This window comes from Leucoraja erinacea, chromosome 15 (genome assembly GCF_028641065.1).
Source record: "Leucoraja erinacea ecotype New England chromosome 15, Leri_hhj_1, whole genome shotgun sequence".
Classification (NCBI taxonomy): domain Eukaryota; kingdom Metazoa; phylum Chordata; class Chondrichthyes; order Rajiformes; family Rajidae; genus Leucoraja; species Leucoraja erinaceus.
The window spans coordinates 15,698,225-15,720,166 of NC_073391.1; the positions used below are offsets into that span (position 1 = coordinate 15,698,225).

General features: G+C 39.3%; 2 protein-coding genes across 11 annotated transcripts in view; one reads left to right on the forward strand and one right to left on the reverse strand.

Annotated features, from left to right (window-relative positions):
• The window catches only part of LOC129703972 (C-terminal-binding protein 2), a 265,226-nt gene extending 259,549 nt beyond the window's left edge, over window positions 1–5,677 (forward strand). For all 6 annotated transcript variants that reach the window (XM_055646726.1, XM_055646728.1, XM_055646729.1 and 3 more), the window contains one exon: window positions 3,734–5,677. In XM_055646726.1, the coding sequence (XP_055502701.1) occupies window positions 3,734–3,914 (181 nt within the window). In that variant the 3' untranslated portion in view covers window positions 3,915–5,677. The remainder of the gene's footprint in view (window positions 1–3,733) is intronic.
• A 12,827-nt stretch (window positions 5,678–18,504) lies between these two features.
• LOC129703973 (ubiquitin thioesterase ZRANB1) overlaps window positions 18,505–21,942 on the reverse strand; it is a 55,738-nt gene continuing 52,300 nt past the window's right edge. For all 5 annotated transcript variants that reach the window (XM_055646734.1, XM_055646731.1, XM_055646735.1 and 2 more), the window contains exon 10: window positions 18,505–20,007. In XM_055646734.1, the coding sequence (XP_055502709.1) occupies window positions 19,789–20,007 (219 nt within the window). In that variant the 3' untranslated portion in view covers window positions 18,505–19,788. The remainder of the gene's footprint in view (window positions 20,008–21,942) is intronic.

The window sequence follows — 21,942 nt, forward strand, 5'->3', positions numbered from 1 at the left end:
TGATAAGTCCGGTGGTGAGTCTGGATGGTAAAGATGGCAAAAATTCCTGTCCTAAACAACATGGGATATTCTAGCAATCTTGTAATTTTGCTATTCCTGACATTATTTAAACTGTAGTTGATTTAAATTTCTTAAGTTTATGATTTGAACCAAACTCTTCTTTGTGGATCATTGTCCCAGGATATTAATCAAGTGTGTGTGAAAAATAAATACATTTTGTTTTTATTTATAAATACAGTCAATATAAAATTCTATTAATTCTAGAGGAAGGGATAAAGTTAGTCATTAAAGGCCTTAGAGTTTTCAGATCAATCTAAGGGAGGATACTAACTTTCAAGAAAGGCACAGATTAATGAACCACTTAATTATGGAGAGCCATCTTTGTTAAGGGAAGGTTGAGTGTGGCTGCCTCAATATAATCATTTGCAAGGGGGGGGGGGGGGGTTGGGGGCCAATGAGACAATTGGATTCAAATCATAACAAGAAGAGTTAGATCTATTTTTTTAATACATTTTATACACAGAGGACAATAGTTTTTTTAGCTTTCACCTTAGCTGATCTAGGTCAAAAAATTGATCCCTTGTGCAATGAGACAATGGGATTCAAAGGAGAATAACAAATTAGATCTAATGTTTTTTTTCATTGGCAGATGACAGAGGACAATAGTTGGGGGAAGCTTTTGAAAACTGGAAAGCTGATTCCTCAGGTCAAACTAATTGATCCCTTGTACAAACACAAATCTTCTTCACAGTATCTGGCGGATCAGTTTAGTTTAGTTTATTGACACGCGTACCGAGGTACAGTGAAAAGCTTTTGTTGCGTGCTAACCAGTGTACTTGAAGAGCCATGACCTGTAGGGCTACAATGACAATACAGGAAGGTGGGGTTATGTTGGTAGTTCTCTCAATCACCACAGATAAAATGGGATGTATGACTTCCTTGTATCATAGATTTCCAAAAGTTTCAGTCCTCTTCTTTCTAGTTTCCTTGTTGCCCTTCATCAGCAAAAGAGTGTCTCTGTGATGCTGCCATGTAACACAGTTGATAAAGAGGAGGAGTCTGAAGAAGGGTCTCGACCCGAAACGTCACCCATTCCTTCTATCCAGAAATGCGGCCTGTCCCGCGGGGTTAGTCAAGCGTTTAGTTTAGTTTAGTTTAGAGATACAGGGCGGAAACAGGCCCTTTGGCCCACCGAGTCTGCGCCGACCAGCGATCCCTGCACATTAACACTATCCTACACACACTAGGGACAATTTACACATACACCAAGCCAATTAACCTACAAACCTGTACGTCTTTGGAGTGTGGGAGGAAACCGACGATCTCGGAGAAAACCCATGCAGGGCACGGGGAGAACGTATAAACTCCGTACAGACAAGCACCTGTAGTCGGGATCAACCCCAGATCTCAGGCGCTGCAAGCGCTAAGGCAGCAATTCTACCGCTGCGCCACCATGTGTGTCTATCTCGGTTTAAACTACCATCTGTAATTCCTTTCTACAGGAATGCTTTACTGGTAGCTTTGATGTATCTATTCAATTTTAAACTGTAGCGGTGTATTGGATTATGATTGTTAGGTTAGATGATCTTGAAATGTACTGATAGATATTGGACTCCGGAGAGGAGGGCTGGCAGTTTTCCATTATGAGAGATGCTGTGCCCTCATCTGTATCATCTCGAATAGTTAATACTTCCCCTGCTGTCAGTCTTAGCTGGGTAGTTAACAAGATCATCTGTGTCAGAGGTCGATGGCTTCAGGTCCCACTCCAGATAACCAGGCAACAATGCTTAAATTTCAAAAAAGCTTTCAAAACCAGTTCCTGTTTACCACTGAGGTCCTGTCAAGAGATTATCTAATCCCAGTGTCATACAGTTAACGGCAGTCGCAATGAACTGGAGAAATTGTCTTTACTAGTTTAGCAAATCTCGTGCTGTCTAAGGTGGAGGTATTACCAAGTTGCCCTAAATTTTAAGAGCTAATTTCGCAGATACGAATACAATGGATTAGAAATATTCAAATGACATTTCATGGCTTTGATATATTTGATGGTTAGCGGAGAGCATTATCTAGTAGGCTAGATAAGGTCCTGTGCTAACTGCTGATAATGTAATAGTTATTAAAAACATACATTGGACATATGTTGTCTGATAGCCCTTGCCTTGTCTTAAGTGAAAGGTCTTTACTTTAAATTCCAATTCTGAAGCATTTGCTGGATACTTGAAGAGTTGATCAACTTCACTAGATATGTGACTGTTCAGTCCTTCATTTGGAGAAGCTGTTGTGATTAAAGCTTTGCTATCATTCAGTGGCATCTAAAATGGCCATGTTTACATGCCGAACCATCCAAACTGCCCCTTATGGGTGGCACAGCGGTAGCGTTGCTGCCTTACAGCGCCAGAGACCCGGGTTTGACCCTGACTATGGGTGCTGTCTGTACGGAAGTTGTACGTTCTCCCCATGACCTAGTGTATGCAGGATAGCGTTAGTGCGGGGATCGCTGGTCTGCATGGACTCAGTGGACCGAAGGGCCAGCTTCCGCGCTGTATATCTAAACTAAACTAAGCTAAATGCTTATCTGAAGTCAAAAGAGGGGTACAAGATCAGCAAGAGCAATTGGTTACATATCCTCTTATTGTGCAGTCATATATATCATTAACTAGAATATTGTTTACCAACTTCATTATCTTTCAAAATGGGGATTTATGCTGATCTGCAAAGTTATTATTTAAGGAGCTGAGCTAGTTGAGAAATGATGCCATACTTCAACTTATGCCAAGCTAGTCACATCATAGATTCAAATAGTCATTATTCATTTTGAGTTTTTACTTGATGTAGGCATTAGCATCATCCTGCTAATGTAAGATGTCTTAGCCAATTCCTAAAATTTTGTTTTAGATTCATAATGTAAAACTTCTGGAGAATTGGCTAATAGCGTTTTGTCATTGGGTGATGGCAGGAGGCTACCTGCTTCTGGCTTAAAGAGAGCAACAAGGAGTCTTGTGCATCTTACCAGCAGAATGTACAATGCCCGTTAATAGAAAACAAACTCCTTTTCTGTTTAATCAATAGGGAAAAGACTAATTGTTGTGAGCTCTCCTCATTTTCAAAAACTCTCCTATATTGATATTTGAAGTTTACTATTTCAGCCAGCAGCTGCTAATATCTGCTGATAAAATGCTGTAAGGTAAGGAAATACATGTTTATAGATTTAAATGATGTGAAGCTTCTGTCCATCCTCCCCCCTATCTGTGCCATTTCCTTGCCAAACCTTCAGAACTGAAGGTGTTGGTTGATGCTGTCAGTGCCGCCCATGGGTGTGCATCCATTCACCACGTGCCTATTTTTCATAGATGATGAAAGATAGCGTTTTCATCTGTGGGGCGTTATAGTGAAGCTCATCTTATCCAAACCCATCCCAGTCCTCCTGCCCCAGCCTCCGGTCCTGCAGTTTTTGACAATGTTACTGTTTATTTACATCTTGTTGAGGTGTACTGATTTAATGTTTGCCTTGAACAACTTTGCTTAAAGCCCGGTCTGTCTTTCAGGTAATACAAAACTAAAACCTCAACTTTAGATCTCCAAGTATGTTTTTAGTCTGGCTGGTGGAACAAAGAAGAAACATCATTGACAACGTGTAATCTGTAGCTGAACTGAGTATCTGAGAAATACCTTATCATAAAGTATCAATCAATACTTGTATACGGTTTTCATTTGATTGTGTCTTTCTTTGCAGGTACCCTCCTGGTATAGTGGGTGTAACGTCAGCAGGAATCACTGCATCCATGGAAGGAATGATTCCTGGTGGAGTGGCCGTCTCCCACAACCTTCCTGCAGTCGTGCATCCGTCCCACACTCCGTCTCCCAATCAGCCCACAAAACACGAAGGTGACAGAGAGCACGCCACTGAGCAATAGCACCTTGCAGGGCTCATCCAGTTTTAGGGCCGGGACCAAGAGACACCGAAAATATCATTATGAAAATGGAATATTTATAGGATATTTGAGACTTGAAACTCTTCTAAGAATTTGTACTCTTTACAGCTGCCAGCCTTGAGAAGTTAGTGTTATCCATGGATGGGATTGAAAGCTGCATTAAACCCAAGAGAACTCCCTTGACTCAACAGAAACTAAGAAGTATTTTACAAAGTGTGTTTTCCGAAGAAATGTCCCTGTTGATAAATGTGTGTCACGTTCCTTCATATCTTTTATCTGTTGATCACAAGTTTAACTGGGTAGATTTTTCTTATAATTTGAAGTAAGTGTTTGATAGGTGATAAGAGAGAGTGAAATGTGCTATTGACAGAAAATGGTAGCCTTAGGTGTGGAGTTTCAATAGGTAGCTTGAAGCATTTCCCTTCATCTCAGGAACAAAACCTTTTGTATTGTTGGTTGGCAAGTTTGACTTCAAAGCATTTGTTCCTCAAGAGGTCTCCCATTTCTTGATCAAAACAAAACTGTTTCTCTTTGTCATGATGTGGCTTTTTTTATATGAACTCACCTCAACTGTGATTTGTCTGGACTATTGAATCAATCATGCTCAGATCCATGTGCATCAGTGCAGTGTCTTACCAGTGAGTATGGTGAAGGAGGGGGAGCTGTAATTCCAGATGTGGCAGCCAGACAGTGATGATTTTAATGGGGTGGTTGTGTGGTTAGGGTGGATTATTTTCCAGCAAAACATTAAGAGGATCACTTGGTGATTGTGGTCACAGAAAGTCGTCATTGAATACCGGAGTCAAATTTAAAAGGTTACAAATTCCTTCCCGTTCACTCCTTTTTACATAGGACTTGTGATCCAGGTCAAAATACTACCCAAACAAAACTTTAGTTCATGATTAAGCATTTCCACCATCAAACGTTTTCTTGATACTCAACACGCTGGACATCACCAATCTTTCGCCTGATTTCACTTAAAACAGCAGCTCGAGTTACATTAACAGATTTCAGTAAAGCTTATGTTTTGGTTAATCTTGTTTTCAAATAACAAGTGTTTTGTGTTTTATTTTAGTTATATTCAGTTGCTGATTGAAAAACTAACTGAGCTGAATTTAGTATTGCACATTATTATAGCCCAATGTCCTGATCCAAACCCTTATCTTTGCTAAATATGTGTTTATCGTGATTCCATTCTATTGCTATTTTTTATAGAGTTCTAGCATCATTTCTTGTATGTAGTTTTAAAGATTGTTTTTAAAATCAGCAAAGACAAATTGTCTAGTGATATCTGTGAATCTATGGAAACGCATACCACTGCTATGAGTTGGAAGAGGGGGGAGTAGCTTACTGTACCTGGATATTAACTTGCCCCTTTTAAAGCAAGGGTCAACATTCAATCATGGAGATCAAAAAGTATGTGTGTGTGAAAGACTCTTTGTTTAAACATTCTTTTAGGCTTAGAGTGTTATCATTTAAAACTAGAAAGCTCTTTATTAACGTTTGTTAAATTGTGTCATAAACTTGCTGTTCTGTTGTTCAAATGTTGTGTGCAGCCATGTTGAGTTAACATTACTAGTGTTAAGCCTTTTTCACTTGAAACTTTTTTGGTAGCTGTGCAGTGACAGTTTCCAATTGCAGGTAAAATCATTTTTTAAAGTCAGTCTTTCAATTTCTATATTTCTTCAACAATTTGTGTTAACAGTGAAAAATTATAAAGAATTAAAACTATTGCTATTACTGTTTGCATGTGTCTCACTGTTAGGTGTTCTTATACTACACAATTAATTCAAAATGTTTCCTGTCACTTGTGCAAAATATTTACAGCTTAAAAATATTTTCAGTCTATTACTATCTGTAATATATCTCCACATTTTTAAAAGTTGTAAATTAAAGTTATTTTTCTCCAGTTTAGTGGCATAGCATGGATACAGTCCCTTCGGCCCCTCTATGTCCATGCTAACCATTGTTCACTCTTTTATACTAGCTCTTTGTTATCCCACTTTCTCAATAATTCCCTACACAAAAGGAGCTATTTTTCAGAGGCCAATTATGCTACAAACTCGCACATCTTTCATTTGAGGGAGGAAGCCAGAGCACTGGACTGGGTCGCCAGCAGAAATTGTCCTGCTCATAGTGTCTGCTAATAGTGAAAGGCCTGGACAGAATGGATGTGGAGAGGATGTTTCCACTAGTGGGAGAGTCTAGGACCAGAGGCCATGACCTCAGAATAAAAGGACGTACCTTGAGAAAGGAGATGAAGGATTTCTTTAGTCAGAGGGTGGTGAATCTGTGGAATTAATTGCCTCAGACGGCTGTGGAGGCCGTCAATTGATATTTTTAATGCGGAGATTGACAAATTCATGATTAGTAATGAGTGTCATGGGTTTTGACGAGAAGGCAGGAGAATGGGGTTGAGAGGGAAAGATCAGCCATGATTGAATGGTGGAGTAGGCATGATGGGCCGAATGGCCTAATTCTACTCCTCTGACATGAACTTATGCTCAAATTCACATGTGCACTTCTCCTTGGATGAGACTACAGTGATATGTTGTGCTTCTCTGTGCTTAAAGAATGGTCTTTCAAGCTATCCCTGCTTCCCCAGAAACAGTAACCCTGCCCTGCCAACTTCCCCATCCCCCATTTCTGCCCAATGCATTCAATGGAAGTTACAACACACAACTAACCCCGACCCTATATGCAGGTCTGATTAACCATTACTACGCCATTGGATGTGGTTGATCAATTATAACCACCACTACTTACTTCCTCCAGCATATCCATCCATTTGTTCAGATGAGGTTATTGTCATTTCACAATATTAGGGTTGATTGCAATTTCATTCACATGGGCTGATTCTTCACCTACTGACTATTTATTTGCTTTTTCCAAACCATTATGTTGACAATCTGTGTCTATTATTCAGCTAAGGTACACAAAAATGCTGGAGAAACTCAGCGAGTGCAGCAGCATCTATGGAGCGAAGGAAATAGGCAACGTTTCAGGCCGAAACCCTTCTTCAGACTGTTCAAATTATTCAGCTAATTTGTTATCTAGGACAGTGAATATTTTTCTAATTAAGCACTTTACTTATCATGTCACCGGAGACTGCCCAGCCCATCAGATCCTTAACAACTCCCAGCAGAGTAATCAGAGTCATAGAGCACAGAAACTGGTTCTTCGGCCCACCTTGTTCATGTTGACACACTGGGCTAGTCACATTTGCCTACTTTTGCCCCATATCCCTCTAAACCTTTCCCATTTATATATCTCTATAACAGTCGGAATTGTACTCACTTCTATAGCTTACTCCAGCCGAACGCAATACCCTACGAGTGAAAATATTATCCCTGCAGTCACTCTTAAATTTAGTTTAGTTTATTCTCACGTGTACCGAGGTACAGTGAAAAGCTTTTGTTGCGAGCTAACCAGTCAGCAGAAAGACAATCCTGATTACAATCGAGCCATTCACAGTATTCAGACACGATAAAGGGAATAATGTTTAGTGCAAGATAAAGCCAATGAGGTCCAATCAAAGATAGTCCCAGGGTCTCCAATGGGGTAGATAGTCGCTCAGGACTGCTCTCTAGTTGTTGGTTGGATGGTTCAGTTGCCTGAAAACAGCTGGGAAGAAACTGTCCCTGAATCTGGAGATGTGCGTTTTGACACCTCTGTACCTTTCGCCCTGATGGAAGTGTGTGGCCAGGCTGCGACTCGTCCTTGATTATGTCGTTGACCTTGCCAAGGCAGCATGACGTGTAAATGGAGTCAATGGAAGGGAGGTCGCAATGTGTGATGGACTGTGCTGCGTCCACAATTCTCTGCAATTTCTTGCGGCCTTGGATGGAGCTGTTCCCAAACCATGTTGTGATGCACCCTGAAAAAATGCTTTCTAAATCTCTCCCCTCTCAACTTATGCCTGTCCTTTAGATTTAGAATGTGATCATTCACTTTATCCATGAGTGCATGATCTTGTATACATCGATTTTTTTATATGAACATAAACAGCGTGTAGACATTTTAATTACAGCCCCTCAGAAGCTCTGTGATTAGCACAACACCAGATTTGTCTGAAGAAATGTCTGAAGAAAGGTCTTGTCCTGAAACATCACCCATTCCTTCTCTACGGAGCTGCTGCCTGTCCCTCAGTGTTTCCCCAGCTTTTGGTCTCTATCTTTGGTTTAAACCAGAATCTGCAGTTCCTTCCTGTACCAGATTTGATCCTGACAGTTAGCATTGTGTGTGAAGTTTGCATATTCTCCCTGTGACATTTTCCACCTGATCCTCTAGTTTTCCACATCCCAAAAATGTGTGGATTGGTAAATTAGTTGATCACAGTAGATTACCCCTGGTTTGTGCAAGTGGTAGAATCTGGGAAGAGTTGATGGAAAGGTTTGTGGGGAAAATAAAATAGATTGGGGCAGATACTATTTTAAAATGTGCAGAATAGCACAGTGCATCACGATGGGTAAAGGAGTTTTGAGTGACTGTTTTTGTTCTGCATCCTATAGATGCTGCCTGACCTGGATAATTAAATCATTGTATTTAACATTTCCAGAATATTTTTGCTTTAGTATTCTATTTGATTGATTTAACAAAACCCAGCCTGCAGAGTTAACAGGTAAAACAAACATTTGCTGTCTTTATGCCAGACTGCAAAGACAGGACATCCTTGTGAAGATGGTTGGGAGCCAATGCTAATTCAGCCTGAGCTTTCGTAACCAGTGTCTCCTCAAAAAAGGTATAAATTGGCAGTTACATGGAACATTTTGTTAGGGTGTCATAGTGCACTCAATGTACTGACTTAGGAAGAAATAGCACCTACTTTGCGTAAGGCAAAGTTGTACAATTGACAAGTCACTTAAAGGGATTTAATTAATTTTAAAGGGTTAATTGATTCTTTTGAAATCATGCTTTCACACAAATGTACATGCCAAAAACTATCAGTTTGAAAAACAGAAACGTGCCAATTTCCTTTCCTGATCTGGTCAGCAACGTCAGACCTGTGACACTTGTATTGCTGTGTCATGGTGCTGCTGTTCAGGAGTCAAACCATCGAATTAATATAAATAGAGAAAATGCTGGAAACACACACAGCAGGTCAGGCAGCATCTGTGGTTAGTTTCAGTTTGGTGACCCTTTATCAGAACTGCAAAATGAAAACAAAATAGTTTAAAGTTGCGGAGAAAGTTTGTGTCTGGGGGTGGAGGTAATGGAAATGAATAGGTCAAAGGGAATAGTTGACTGGTTAAGGCCTGCGTAGCTATGGAGACAAGTTGTTAATATGAGCGTTCAGGGGTGAGAAAGTAAATAACAGATCAGTGTATAATAATGGAGAGGGGAAAAAACTAAGCCAGTATCAAGATGAATGATGTGAAGCAACAATGGTTCATTCTGATATTGGCAGAGAGAGCAAGTCATGAAAATTGAAGTCTCCAATTTGAGCAGAAGACAGCGAGGTTTTCAGACAGAAGAAGAGGTGGGGTTTTTTCTTGAGAAAAGACACAAAGAGCTGGGGTAACTCAGCAGATCAAACAGCATCTCTGGAGAACATGGAGATAGGTGTTTCGCGACAGGACCTGTTGAGTTACTCCAGCACTTTGTGCCTTTTTTGTAAACCAACATCTGCAGTTTCTTGTGACTGTTATTTCTCAAAATGGAGTTGGGCTTTGTTGCATCTGTGCAGAAACCAACAGATAGGTCAGAGTGAGAGTAGGATGAGGAATTAAAGTGGCAGACCATGGGAAGCTCAAAGTCATCCCTACAGGCCAAATGCTAGTGTTCACCAACTCAGGGTACTTTAAGAATATTTTTGACTCTACTGTTTAAAACGGACTCATCAGAATGAGGAAGGTCATAATTGTTTAAAAATGACTCATCAGAATGAGGAAGGTCATAATTAAGCCAGTGTTGGAACAGTTACATTTTTGTCAGAGGGCAATGTTCCACCCTCCTGCAGCTGCTCACAGCCACTTGAAGGTAGAAAGGAAGCATTAAAAAAAATGCAGAGATGTCTTCCATGCAGAGTTGAGGAGAAAAATAAATAAAAGGCAGATTTTGGAGTTTCTTACGCTCAATAGTTAGTGGCAGGAGAATGGGGTTAGGAGGGAGAGATAGATCGTGATTGAATGGCAGAGTAGACTTGATGGGCTGAATGGACTAATTCTGCTCCTATCACTTAGGATCATGTCAGTTTCCGGAGGGTAGGGGCAGGGAAAGAGTAGTGGGTGAGAAAAGAGAGCGAGTGCTTTAACAAAGATTTGTATTTACCTTGCTGATTATCTTTTGACAGGGTTAGGTCACTAGGTGGCAGTATTTTACTAATCTTCTTGAAAACATGGCTACTTTTTGTGTCCATCTTGCTACAAATGTTGACCCTACTGTAAGATTAGCAGTCCCAACACATGGTCTGTGTGGATATAAAATAACTTACAAAAAACTCTGTTCTATAATAGCAGTTTACACGTTTGAAAGATCTGCCTTTGCACAATTATAACATTTATCTTTTTGGGGTGGTGATCCACATCTTTGCTAATGTCCCTGACTGGTTGTAATTACTTAATTATTGCTGCGACTGCACAAGTTCTGCACTATACATTTCACCGGGAATGGTATCTAATGTTGTGCTTAAAACATTAAACAATCATTTAACTAGGAATTCAAGCAATTTGAAATACAAACAGATAAGATTGGTGATTCATTGAAAGATGGGACCGTACATTAATTGCAAAAACAAAGCAATTATGTTGTGGGTCATCCGTCATTTCAAAACTTATTGTAATGCAGATGAACTTTCTTTCCAGTTCAGTTGGTACAGCATCTATGGTGTCAGGCAGGTAGCATTTTAGTACATCATGAAGAGCAATATTAAACTAGATGATGGGAAGATGTAACCAGCTCTTTTGTGTAGATATGGCAGAGGATTAGCAGAGGAGTAAACTCAGGCTCACGAGTAAAAATGACTGAAATTTGTATCACGGCTTCTGAGGACTAGATCAGTCTACTGGGTATTGGTGTCTTTCATCGCAACTCTGAATACTTAAACTACATGGTTAACCACACACCCTCACAAAATGTGGCAGGGACCAAAATCCTGGTTCAGCTTTGGACTCATTCATCAAGTCAAATCATCAGCCCCCCCTGTCAAACCATCAGACCCCCTATCAAACCATCCGGGCCCCCCATCACACCATCAGCCCCGTTAAACCATCAAGGACCCCATCAAACCAGGCTAATTTGTCAAACCTTCAGCACCCCCCCCCCCCCATCAGGGACCCGTCATACCACCAGGCACAAAGGCATTTTAAAGAGGCAGTATCAGGTTTTCGGTCTTGGCAAAAGATCACAAGTGCCTTCCTAGTCAATGACTCACTACTAAGTATTGCCCTTGAAGCAGTTTGTTGTTTCAGTAATACTGTTTACTATTTTGATACTGAATTGTGTAGGTCAGCAAGAACAAGAGGGATGAAATGCAAATTAAAACATCACCTGAATATTTAAATGTTGCAACACATTTTGTATTGTAAAGACTTTTCATTAATCTACAAACTGTACTGTAATATCAAACAATACAGGAGCAACTTTTTATGCTCGGTTTCTCGAGTGAATTGCTATAGAAGCTGATACAATTATATCAAAAGAGATTTGGACAGATATGGATAGGAAAGATTTAGAGGGGTATGGGTCAAATGCAGGTAAATGGGTTTAGCCCTGTATGCCAACTTGATCGACATGGACAAGGGGGGGAGGAAGGACCTGTTTCTGTGCTATGCAGCTCACTGATTATAATTGCTAAGGGATTAAACAAAAATCTGATATATTTCACGATTCTACAGACAACTCAAAATGAGTGAGGAAACCCATTCGATAGGTTGAAGCTTTCCTCAAGCAGTTCCTTAAGACCGCACAAGGTGTGTAATTCTTGTTCGTACCCTGGAACAAAGCCCAATTGACTGTAAAGCCCAACATTCTTTGAAATATGAAGACTTACAGAATCCTTTATGAAGCCAAAATAGGAAGTTGCAAAAGTGCATTTGAAATAAGAATTGTTTATAGCTTAATTATGAATATGTTTTTAAACTGAGACTTACCCTCTTCACCTATTGTGCTTTTCAAGATATCGATAGATTTTGACGTTTAGACAATAAACCAATGGAATGTGTTGGCCATCTGCTCTGGGATTAAAGATCCCACTGGCAGTTGGATTAAAGCTGTAAGTAGTAAGAGAGCCATAAGGTACCAAACACGTCCCAATGCAGCCTTGCAGACAAGTCAACAACCAAGCCAGAGCAGTGGAGGTAGGGATCATGATTGTAGAACACACAAGTTAATAGCCACACAAATTGTGAGTACGCACAATATGCATGAAAAACAATACGTTTGCAGGTCGCTGTGTATGGATCTGGTCACAGTGAGTACGATGCACGTGTCTACTGGTGTTGATATGAAGTAACAGATGGGAGTTTTATTGATGTCATGGAACTCCGATTTCCATTGTAGCAGCCCCGTCCCTGGAAATAGATGTACTCGAGCCACGAGAGTAGCTCTCTTTCACTGCAGCTGCTGTTAGTGGGTTAGTCAGTCCACCAAACCAATTCTAAGCCAGTCGATGAATAAAGTTACTTTTAAAATTGATTTAAAAAATAATTGAGAGGACCCATTGATCTCGCAGGTATCAACCTTTAGCTTTGAAAAATCAGTAACATTAAGCAAGAATCTGTAGTATTAATAATACTCAGTCATGTTTCTAAATCAGGCTTTGGTCAGGATCAGCTAACTGGGTTCCATTAAAATTGGAAGACAGCCAAATCTACTCAGCACAGTGGTACCAAATTAACGTCATTGCTGTTCTAATGTTTCAACGTCCATTCTCTATTTGCTGTGTATCAAATTCTTCTTCCTTTACACTCTACTCACTTTCAGCATTGCACAACAGTGGCACAACTAGTGCCGGTGTTATCAAGTATCTCCAGCAACCCAATTCCTGAATTCAAGTGCTTTTGGTACTAGCTATTCACATTCCTCCTTTGTCCCAGAGTCTTGTTCATTTGGCAGCGTGTAGGCGATTGGTAGAAACCAGCAGCAGTCAATGTGAATGTGGAAATAAAATGGAATCAGTGAAAACAGGTGTCCAAAGGTTGTTGCTGAGTTAGTGGGCCAAAGGACTTGCTTCACTGCTGTGTGATAAACACAGGCTAAACAACAAACTCAGCATTTTAAACTCGTGCACAAAAACACACTGTTGGCAGTACTCAGCGGGACAAACACCATCTGTGGATGCAAACGGATTGGTCAAGATTTCAGGTCAAGACCCTGCTTCTGGATGGAGTGCATAGAGGTAATGCAGCCACATTAAAGAGGGGAGGGGTCGAAGCAGGTAGATGAGAGATGGAACTAGATAAGGGGGATAATGGGTAGTTGGAACCAGGTGGGCTTAGGGGATATGCCAGGTGAACCATTTGAGATGAAAGTCAGCTAGATGTGGGAGATTGGCAGATGGAACCATGTGGAATGTGGGATAAATCTTGATAACAAGGGGGAAGCAATGGAAAAGACCAAAGTATGAATGGGTTTCTTTTTCCACTTTCATGTAACACATACCCATGTGCCTTCTCCACTCTCCTCATTCCACCCAGGTCTTCACTCCATTCATTCATTTTCCAGCCCTCTACCTCCCCCCTCATTCCCCTTCTCCTTAATTGATCTTGTGAAGGGATGATGCATTACATAGTATAGAAGAGCGCAAGTCAAATATTGAATACAAAAGATGTGCACCATTTAAATTTTGTGCCGGTCACATGAATAACTGAGTGAATAAATTAATTGAAATTCAAGACAAAGTGTTTAAGTAATGACGACTTTGCATTGCATGTTATATTTATTTCAAAGCCCAGATTGTGTTGTGAAAGATACAGTACATGTTGAGAATGAGAATCAGCGCCATGCCTTGTACACATGAGCTTGTTAACAACATCCCACATCTTGGCTTGTTGGTCTTCTGCTGGAAATACTAATTAAACTTGCCACAGCAAGTTAAGGCTGTTATTTAAACAAAGAATTAGTTGGCATGAAAATGGACCAGTTAAAGTCTCAAAATGGTAACATTGAAGTACTGCAATAAAGTTTAAGTTGATTTAGCTAGTTAATCTTTGAAAATCTTTCTGCTGGGACCAAAGATTTGCGCTATATCTATATATGCATCAGAAAGAAAATAGCATAAGATGAAGCAAGAGGCACAAGACGCCAGAGTCATGGAACAAAAATTCAATTGCAAAGCATGCTGCTTATTTCTGGTGTAGAATTTTAATGGCATTGCTAACAGGAACAGTAAGTCACATGTCACTCAACATTGAACAGCATAGTTTGTCTGCTTTTAAGTGACATCAGTTCTTGTGCAATGCTTACTTGATTCCTACCACATTGTTAATTGCATCTCATTCTTCAGTGCATGGGCGACTTACAGGAAATCACATCAAAGCACCACAGACAGAAGTCCTGCATTATAATATTAAGGCACCTGCAATGGGGTTGAAGATGGTGTTGTTGTTGGGTAGTTATTTGGAATTGTCATCAGTTAACATCTTCACTCTGGAGGTGGGGATTTCTGCTCTAGCTGGGTTAAAATGGAGTGGGGCTCTTGGGTAATCTGGGGCACACCAAAGCTGAAACAGAAACACCTAAGGCAAGAAATCTTTGCGAGAGAGATTTCTTTATCCAACAATAGTGAAACTAACTCCTAAAAATTAGAGGACAGGGAAGACATGGTCTGAGTTAAGCCAGAGATTTTCCAAGTACATTATGGGGGGGGGGGGGGGGGGGGGGGGGGGGGGGGGGGAAACGGGTAAACAGAGAGAGAAAATAGGCCACACAGGAATCAAAGCTGTCATCTCTGTGTGGGACCACAGGAAATGGACACGGTGCTCATAAGTATTTTACAGTTTTTACTGTTGAGAAAGACATGAAGCCCAGGGACATCCCAACACACAAGGCAGGCAAATCTCACGCGCCTGATTAGATATCTACAAGGACACTGTGGGAAGCTAGAGAACAAATTGCAAGTGCAGATAAACGAGTCATCATTAAATACAAGTGAGGTGCTGGTAGACTGGGTAAGATATTGGGATAAGATATGCATTCATTTAGATAGATGATGGCTTATAAAGGATAGTACGGTTTTGTACATGGGAGACTGGTTCTCAAGGTTGCGATTGAGATTTTCATCTTCAAAAAAACTAAGTGTAACTTACAAAACCAGCCATAATTTGATGTGTGTATTTAAAATGTGCACATGACCAGTAAAGAATTTATTTGTACATGGAGACAATGCAATTTAAGGAAGCAACGCTTATGCTCCAGCAGAGGAACTTCAAAGCAAATTAACCAGTGTTAGGTTTGGAGAGGTTTATTGTACACCATTAGATTATAGCACAACCACCCTTGCATAATGTCATTTATAACCTACTCTAGGAGAATATATGAAAACCATAGATTAATGCTGATACACATACAAAGAGAAAACAACCAGCAGTACCGTGGCAGAGCCTTGACCTCAACTCCAGAAACCCTGATCTCCAGTGCTGTTCAGAATTTAAACTTGCTCCCTGTGATGTTCTGGTTTCCTCTCACATCCAAATTAGTGAGGGTTATTTGGTTAATTCCTTACCGCAATTTTTTTCTTGTGAGTGGTAAAACCTGGAGAAATTACAGGCCGAGGAAATGGATGGTATAAATAAGTGGCTGACGTAAATAAGTGGTTGACGTTTTGCATAGGCTCAGTGGGCTGAAGGACCTACTTCAATGCTGTATCACGGACAGTAACCTATTAAATTATTTAGCACATTGAGCAGCATACAGATTCTGCATGTAAATTTTTACTGATTTATTTAGCTTGTTAAATTTTCATGGTCATTTTCTTTCACTATCTAGTAAAATATATCTATATTGTTTTAGGAGCAAGAAAGCATCTGAACTGGCAAAAAAGTAAAATCATAGTCTTTGTGTAATTCTCAGTATTATTCAATCGTCCATTAGAAATGGCATGAATACTGTGAAACCTCTGAGAATCTAATGTATCTGCATATATATACCAAATGTTTGTCTTTTAAAAACAGCAAGACTAAATGTTCGTAAATTGCAGACCAGCACTTTCCCAGGCGTAGCTCTTAAATACATTAATACAGCATAGTGTTTTGAGTAGAAAAAATACTTAACAGCAGTAACAATGTGAAGTGAAGTCATTGTTAGCACAATACACAAAAAAAATTAAGGATTCATCATGAAAACAAACTGAGGAATAGTGAGTCAGGCAGCACCTGTGAAGGAAAATGGACAATTTGAATTGATGCTGCCTGACCTGTTGAGTTGGTCCACCAGTTTGATTTTGTGTTGTGCACTCCAGGACCTAGAGTCACCCATGACTCATTTACGATTCATCTCCGCAAAGACCCAAGTGTGTGCAAAATTAACATTTCATTGCCTTTTTATCTGATTTGCATTTAATGCAATTTTGATATTTACTTCAGAATCATGCACAATAATTTTCTTTTAACATGCAAAAATGTGTTTTATCTACCCAATATATCAATACTGTTCAAATATACGCTCAGATATATTTATATGGGAATAAAATTAAAAGGGCTTGTGAATTTCTGCTTCTACATATGATTTGCAATATTTACCATCCAGATACTCGTTAGTGCTACACTTGCGAAACAACAAGATCCAATTTCTGCAACTGGGCACCTCCAACTCACTTAGTTCTTCTAGTCAGCTATGATTGAAAAAAAGACACCAGCAAAAAAAGTGCATCTTATCAAAACACAAGAACCAGCTATGTAGTTCAAGTTTGTTAAGATAGAAAAAAAGATGCAAATATTCACATTTTTAAAAAACTCCTCTCACAAACAGATTTGAAATATGGTTTTCTAATGTTCTGAGCAAGAATGCAACATTTTAAAGCAGTATTTCACAATGTCATAAGCAAAACAGGAAAATGGAAACCTTTGACTTAATGCAGTTTTGATTGCAGGGTGGTCACTAACAAGAAGCATCAGTGAATAGGATACCACCCATGAATCCATTTACCAATTCCTGCCCTGTAGCACCCACTCGGTCATTTACATTATTGACTGCTCTCACTTAAACCTTGAACAGTTTACCAGTTTATCAGCATGCATTCCTGCACATTAATACATAGTTGATTGATTGTTGCAAACTTTTGATCTCTATTCCTCAAAGTATTCAAGCAGGAGATCATGCTCAAATAAGCATTATGTTTACTTTCAAGATAAATTCAAGGAATTTAAGATGATAAAAAATTGTGCAGTCAGAAGTGTCCCATCTGAAGTTTTCTTTTGTTGCAGCTAAGAATTCAAACTTCAGCTTTAACTTGATCCTTTAAAATATCTTGGGCTTTTGTGAAATACATTAACCTTTCCTCATGTAGGCAGTAGTTCGGCAATACCCGAGGTTCAATAATGTGATCATTCTCATTCCCACCTGTACATGTCAATGGTATCCAATGCCATATCTTTGTGGACTTTTTCCATTTCCACTTTTCCCTAATGGGAAAAATACAGGTCTCAACTGTACACAATCTCAACTATTTAATATGAACAATATTGCAAACCTTAGTTACGAGCTCAAATGCAATAAATTTCATGGAATTTCAATTAACTTCTTCAATGACACAATCGGACACCGATGATTCAAAAATATTTGTATTCTTAGATGCTAATAAATTGCTGAACAGATTTTCCTGCAAACTCAAATACATCACTTTAATCAACATTTGGGATATCATTTGCTTTGATTAATATTTCAATTCCCTCACCTATCTACTATTACTTAAGTGCTGTAAAGCAAGTCAAGACATAATCATCAACATTTACACCACTTAAAACTGGCAAATTGCTTCCCTTTTCATTCAAGAAAATGTTATACAACTGGAATAATAAATTCACAACCGGAATGAGAAAAAAATATCCACTGAAAGCAAGACATTCCTAGAGACAGTATATTGTTGTCTTCACTTCTACAAATAGACCGATACTCAAAATGTATTTCCTTATTGTCAGTATTGCTTTTAAGTTAAGATTGGATGAACTTTTACATTCCAATTCTATAAGCATTTAGATATATGCCATATTAATAAATAAAACAAAAACAACACTCAAACTGTAAGAAACATTAGGGCATTTTTCATGCTCCATTTAAAATCCAATCAGCCTGACGTGTTGAAAATGTCACGTGGATTCATCATCAAATACCGCAGCTAGACAAGTCTCAAACAAATATTAATTTATAGCAATTAAATAGGCCATATGCATGCCTGACAGCACATACAATATACCTCAACCCAAAATTGCTTCTATGCAATTTGTATTTTACATTTATACAATTAATTTGTACAAGATACCATCTCAAGTTTGGATTTAACTTTCTTCATAAAACAAGTCAAGTTTAAAACAAAACTTCGGAATTGTTTAGTGCCTATTGTATACTTTGGTTACAATTCCATTAGTGCCTTCTGAAGAGTTGCAATTTTCTTTATTAAATACTCATCACCTAAATATTTCATGTCAAATGTAGTTTAATTTGCATGGCTGCTGATGTGACAAGGACTGAACAACAGGGATTATACACAGTAAACTTAATTTGCATAAAATGCCCAGAATAATATTACCAAGAGAGAAAATCTCTTGTAAAGCTCAAAAATGTACTGAATAGAATTATAAAATTTCAGTGAGACACATGCAACTGCAGTATAATACCCTTGTTAAGTTGAAACCTTTGGCTTTGCAGTGGTGCAAGCATTTGCATAGACAAAAAAAGTCAACAGCATATTCAGCAACATTTTCACAGAAAGAGTATGTATTTGTGCAACATGAAATTCTTCATCAGGATTGAATAAACAATCAACAAAATCCACACAATCGGTTCCGAACTTAATTTTATGGGAAAAAGCACCTCATTTCTTCAGGTCACTTTAAATAAATAGGCTTATCAGAACAGAATTCTTGGCAGAGTTCAGCATCTAAACTAGGTTTTTGTAGTGAACATTAGTGAAGAGATGAGAACATGAATTATCTCTGAGAACGTGAAAACACTAATTTGCTGACTCTATTCTAAATAGAGCAAGTCTCTTTAAAAAAAAAAGAAAGAAATTGGAAACAAAGACAATATTTCATGAACACTTTCCAAAAAAACCCAACATCTCCATTTTGTTCCTTAGAGATTTGACATCATTATAGTATTCATTCCTGCATTTAAAAGGAATACCCATGCACTTGTTCTCACAATGGTTTTTTGCCATCCACAATGCCCCAAACTCAACAAACCCAATATATGTCACCTGGCCCTCAGCAACATAATCTGGCATTAATATTTCTCAAAGAACATATGCACACGCACTTTAAAAACATGACTATAATAAAATAAACCTAAAAGGAACAAACCAGAATCCAAGATGAGGAGTCTTTAAGCGCCCTTTTTTTGGAAACCATTACAAATTCAATTATTTTAGATGCTGGTATAGTTATTCCCCCTTGTTACACAAGTTCTTACACAACCACATGCAGTACATTTAGAGCTAAGGATGTACAGACTGGGGGTTGGGGAAAAAAAGCTTTTTCTATTAACATTAAAGTAAATTTAGCATACATAGTTTATTGTCCAACCATGCCAGTTCTGATTTTAACATGGCACATCACATAAGCCTTTTTGTTGCCAAAGATCAGACTTCAAATGCAACTTCTATTTGGTATCCAAACTTTCCATGATGCACGACAAACTAGAAGAGTCCAATCTGGAGGCTTCTCAACGAAGTAATGCCCATGACTCCATCAGATACCATGCATCACTCATCATCCTCCTCCTCATCTTCTTCACCATCTGAGAGTGAAGTGCATGGTCGTATCTGCCGATATCGGTCCAACCATTTCTCCACCATTTGTGTAACTAATGGATGATTGCGTCGCCGGGAGCTCCTTTGCTGTGCAACAAGAATTCCGCCCTCAGTGACACAACAATCAAGCCATTCCCTCAGTAGTTTCTCCTGCTGGTCCTCATTACCAATCTGCAAAAAGAATTGCATCAGATAATTAACTCGGCATCCCAAAGATTGCAGATGCAGCAGATACTCTACATCAACTGGGGTCTTGAACATAAACATACGAAAATTCGATGACACGAGGCAAGGGTTAACTAATATAGATTGGGAAACACCTAACACAGGAATAGACCTAGGGCAAGAATGGAACAGGCAGGATTGTTCATGTACAGCTAACAAGGGAATATTGGATATCGACACAAAATGCTGGAGTAACGCAGCAGGTGAGGCATCATCTCTGGAGATGAAATGGGCGACATTTTAGGTTGAGACTCTTCTTCAGACTAATGTCAGGGGAGGGGGCGGGACAAGGATAGAATGTAGGTGGAGACAGTAAGACTAGTGATAGAGCTGGGATGGGGAAGGGGATGGAAAGAGAAAGCAAGGGCTATCTGAAGTTAGAGAAGTCAATGTTCATACCGCTGGGGTGTAAACTACCCAAGCAAAATATGAGGTGCTGCTCCTCTAATTTGTGCTGAGCCTCACTGACAATGGAGGAGGCCCAGGACAGAAAGGTCAGATTGGGAATAGGAGGGGGAGTTGGTGTGCTGAGCCACCGGGAGATCAGCTAGGTCAAGACTGACTGAGCGGAGGTGCTCAGCGAAACATAAGGAAATTTCTGTCCACAAGGGAATCTTGGATATGAGATCCAAGGTGACATATAAATTGACATGAAAAAGGATAATTTCCTGGGGAGCCAATCAGTGCATTAAAACACACGGGAATGGGGCAATGCATTGAGATGGATAAAGGGCTGCTGGTGGGCAGGAAACCAAGACAAGGAAAAAAAAATGTCATATTCCAATGACCAGTGGCAATACCAAAGGTATTTCCGGGGCCCCAGCTATCCAAATGCTTTTCAATTGATTTAGATGAAAGGAATTAAAGGAAATATCTCCCAGCTTGCAGAAAGAATGGAAGTAATTACTAGCAAGATACTGAAAAACCACAGAGTAGATTGTGGGGAAAGGTGGGAAAAGCATTGCAGATGCAGTTTATTGCGCATAAATCTGAAGTTATCCAGGTAAACTGATTCTCCGAATGGTGAAAGATAAGTAGTGCACCAAAACCTGGGTGCTTGTGCACCAGCAACTGAAAATACCACATTGAATGCAGCAGCAGGTTCGGAAGAAAAATGATGTATCAGTCTTCATGCCTAGAGGATACAAATGCAGAAGCAAAGTCTTGTTGTGGTTGTACAGGGTCTTTCAGGCAAGCACACCATTAGTATTGTGTGTAGTTTAGGTACTCTTATAGCCTTATAGTGTTTTCAGCATTACACTTAATGTATCTGAAATAGATTTTTTTGCAATCTATCAATGTATTTATTTAGTAGTTACTGGCAACATAGGTGGTGAGAGCAGGTATTGAGGGGGATAGTTCTGGGACTACAATGAGCCTTCCCAAGGTGTCGTGGGCTTAACACAATGAAACACCACTGAAGGGGGATGCCCACTTGATGATCCCAATGATATACTTGTATCTACACAATCAGTTTTTATGTGCTTGTTAACATGCACAGTGCCCTCCATAATGTTTGGGACAAAGACCCATCTTTATTTATTTGCCTCTGTACTCCACAATTTGAGATTTGTAATAGAAAAAAAATCACATGTGGTTAAAGTGCACATTGTCAGATTTTATTAAAGGCCATTTTTATACATTTTGGTTTCACCATGTAGACATTACAGCTGTGTTTATACATATTTCCCCCATATTTCAGGGCACCATAATGTTTGGGACACATGGCTTCACAGGCGTTTGTAATTGCTCAGGTGTGTTTAAATGCCTCCTTAATGCAGGTATAAGAGATCTCTCAGCACCTAGTCTTTCCTCCAGTCACCTTTGGAAACTTTTATTGCTGTTTATCAACACGAGGACCAAAGTTGTGACAATGAAAGT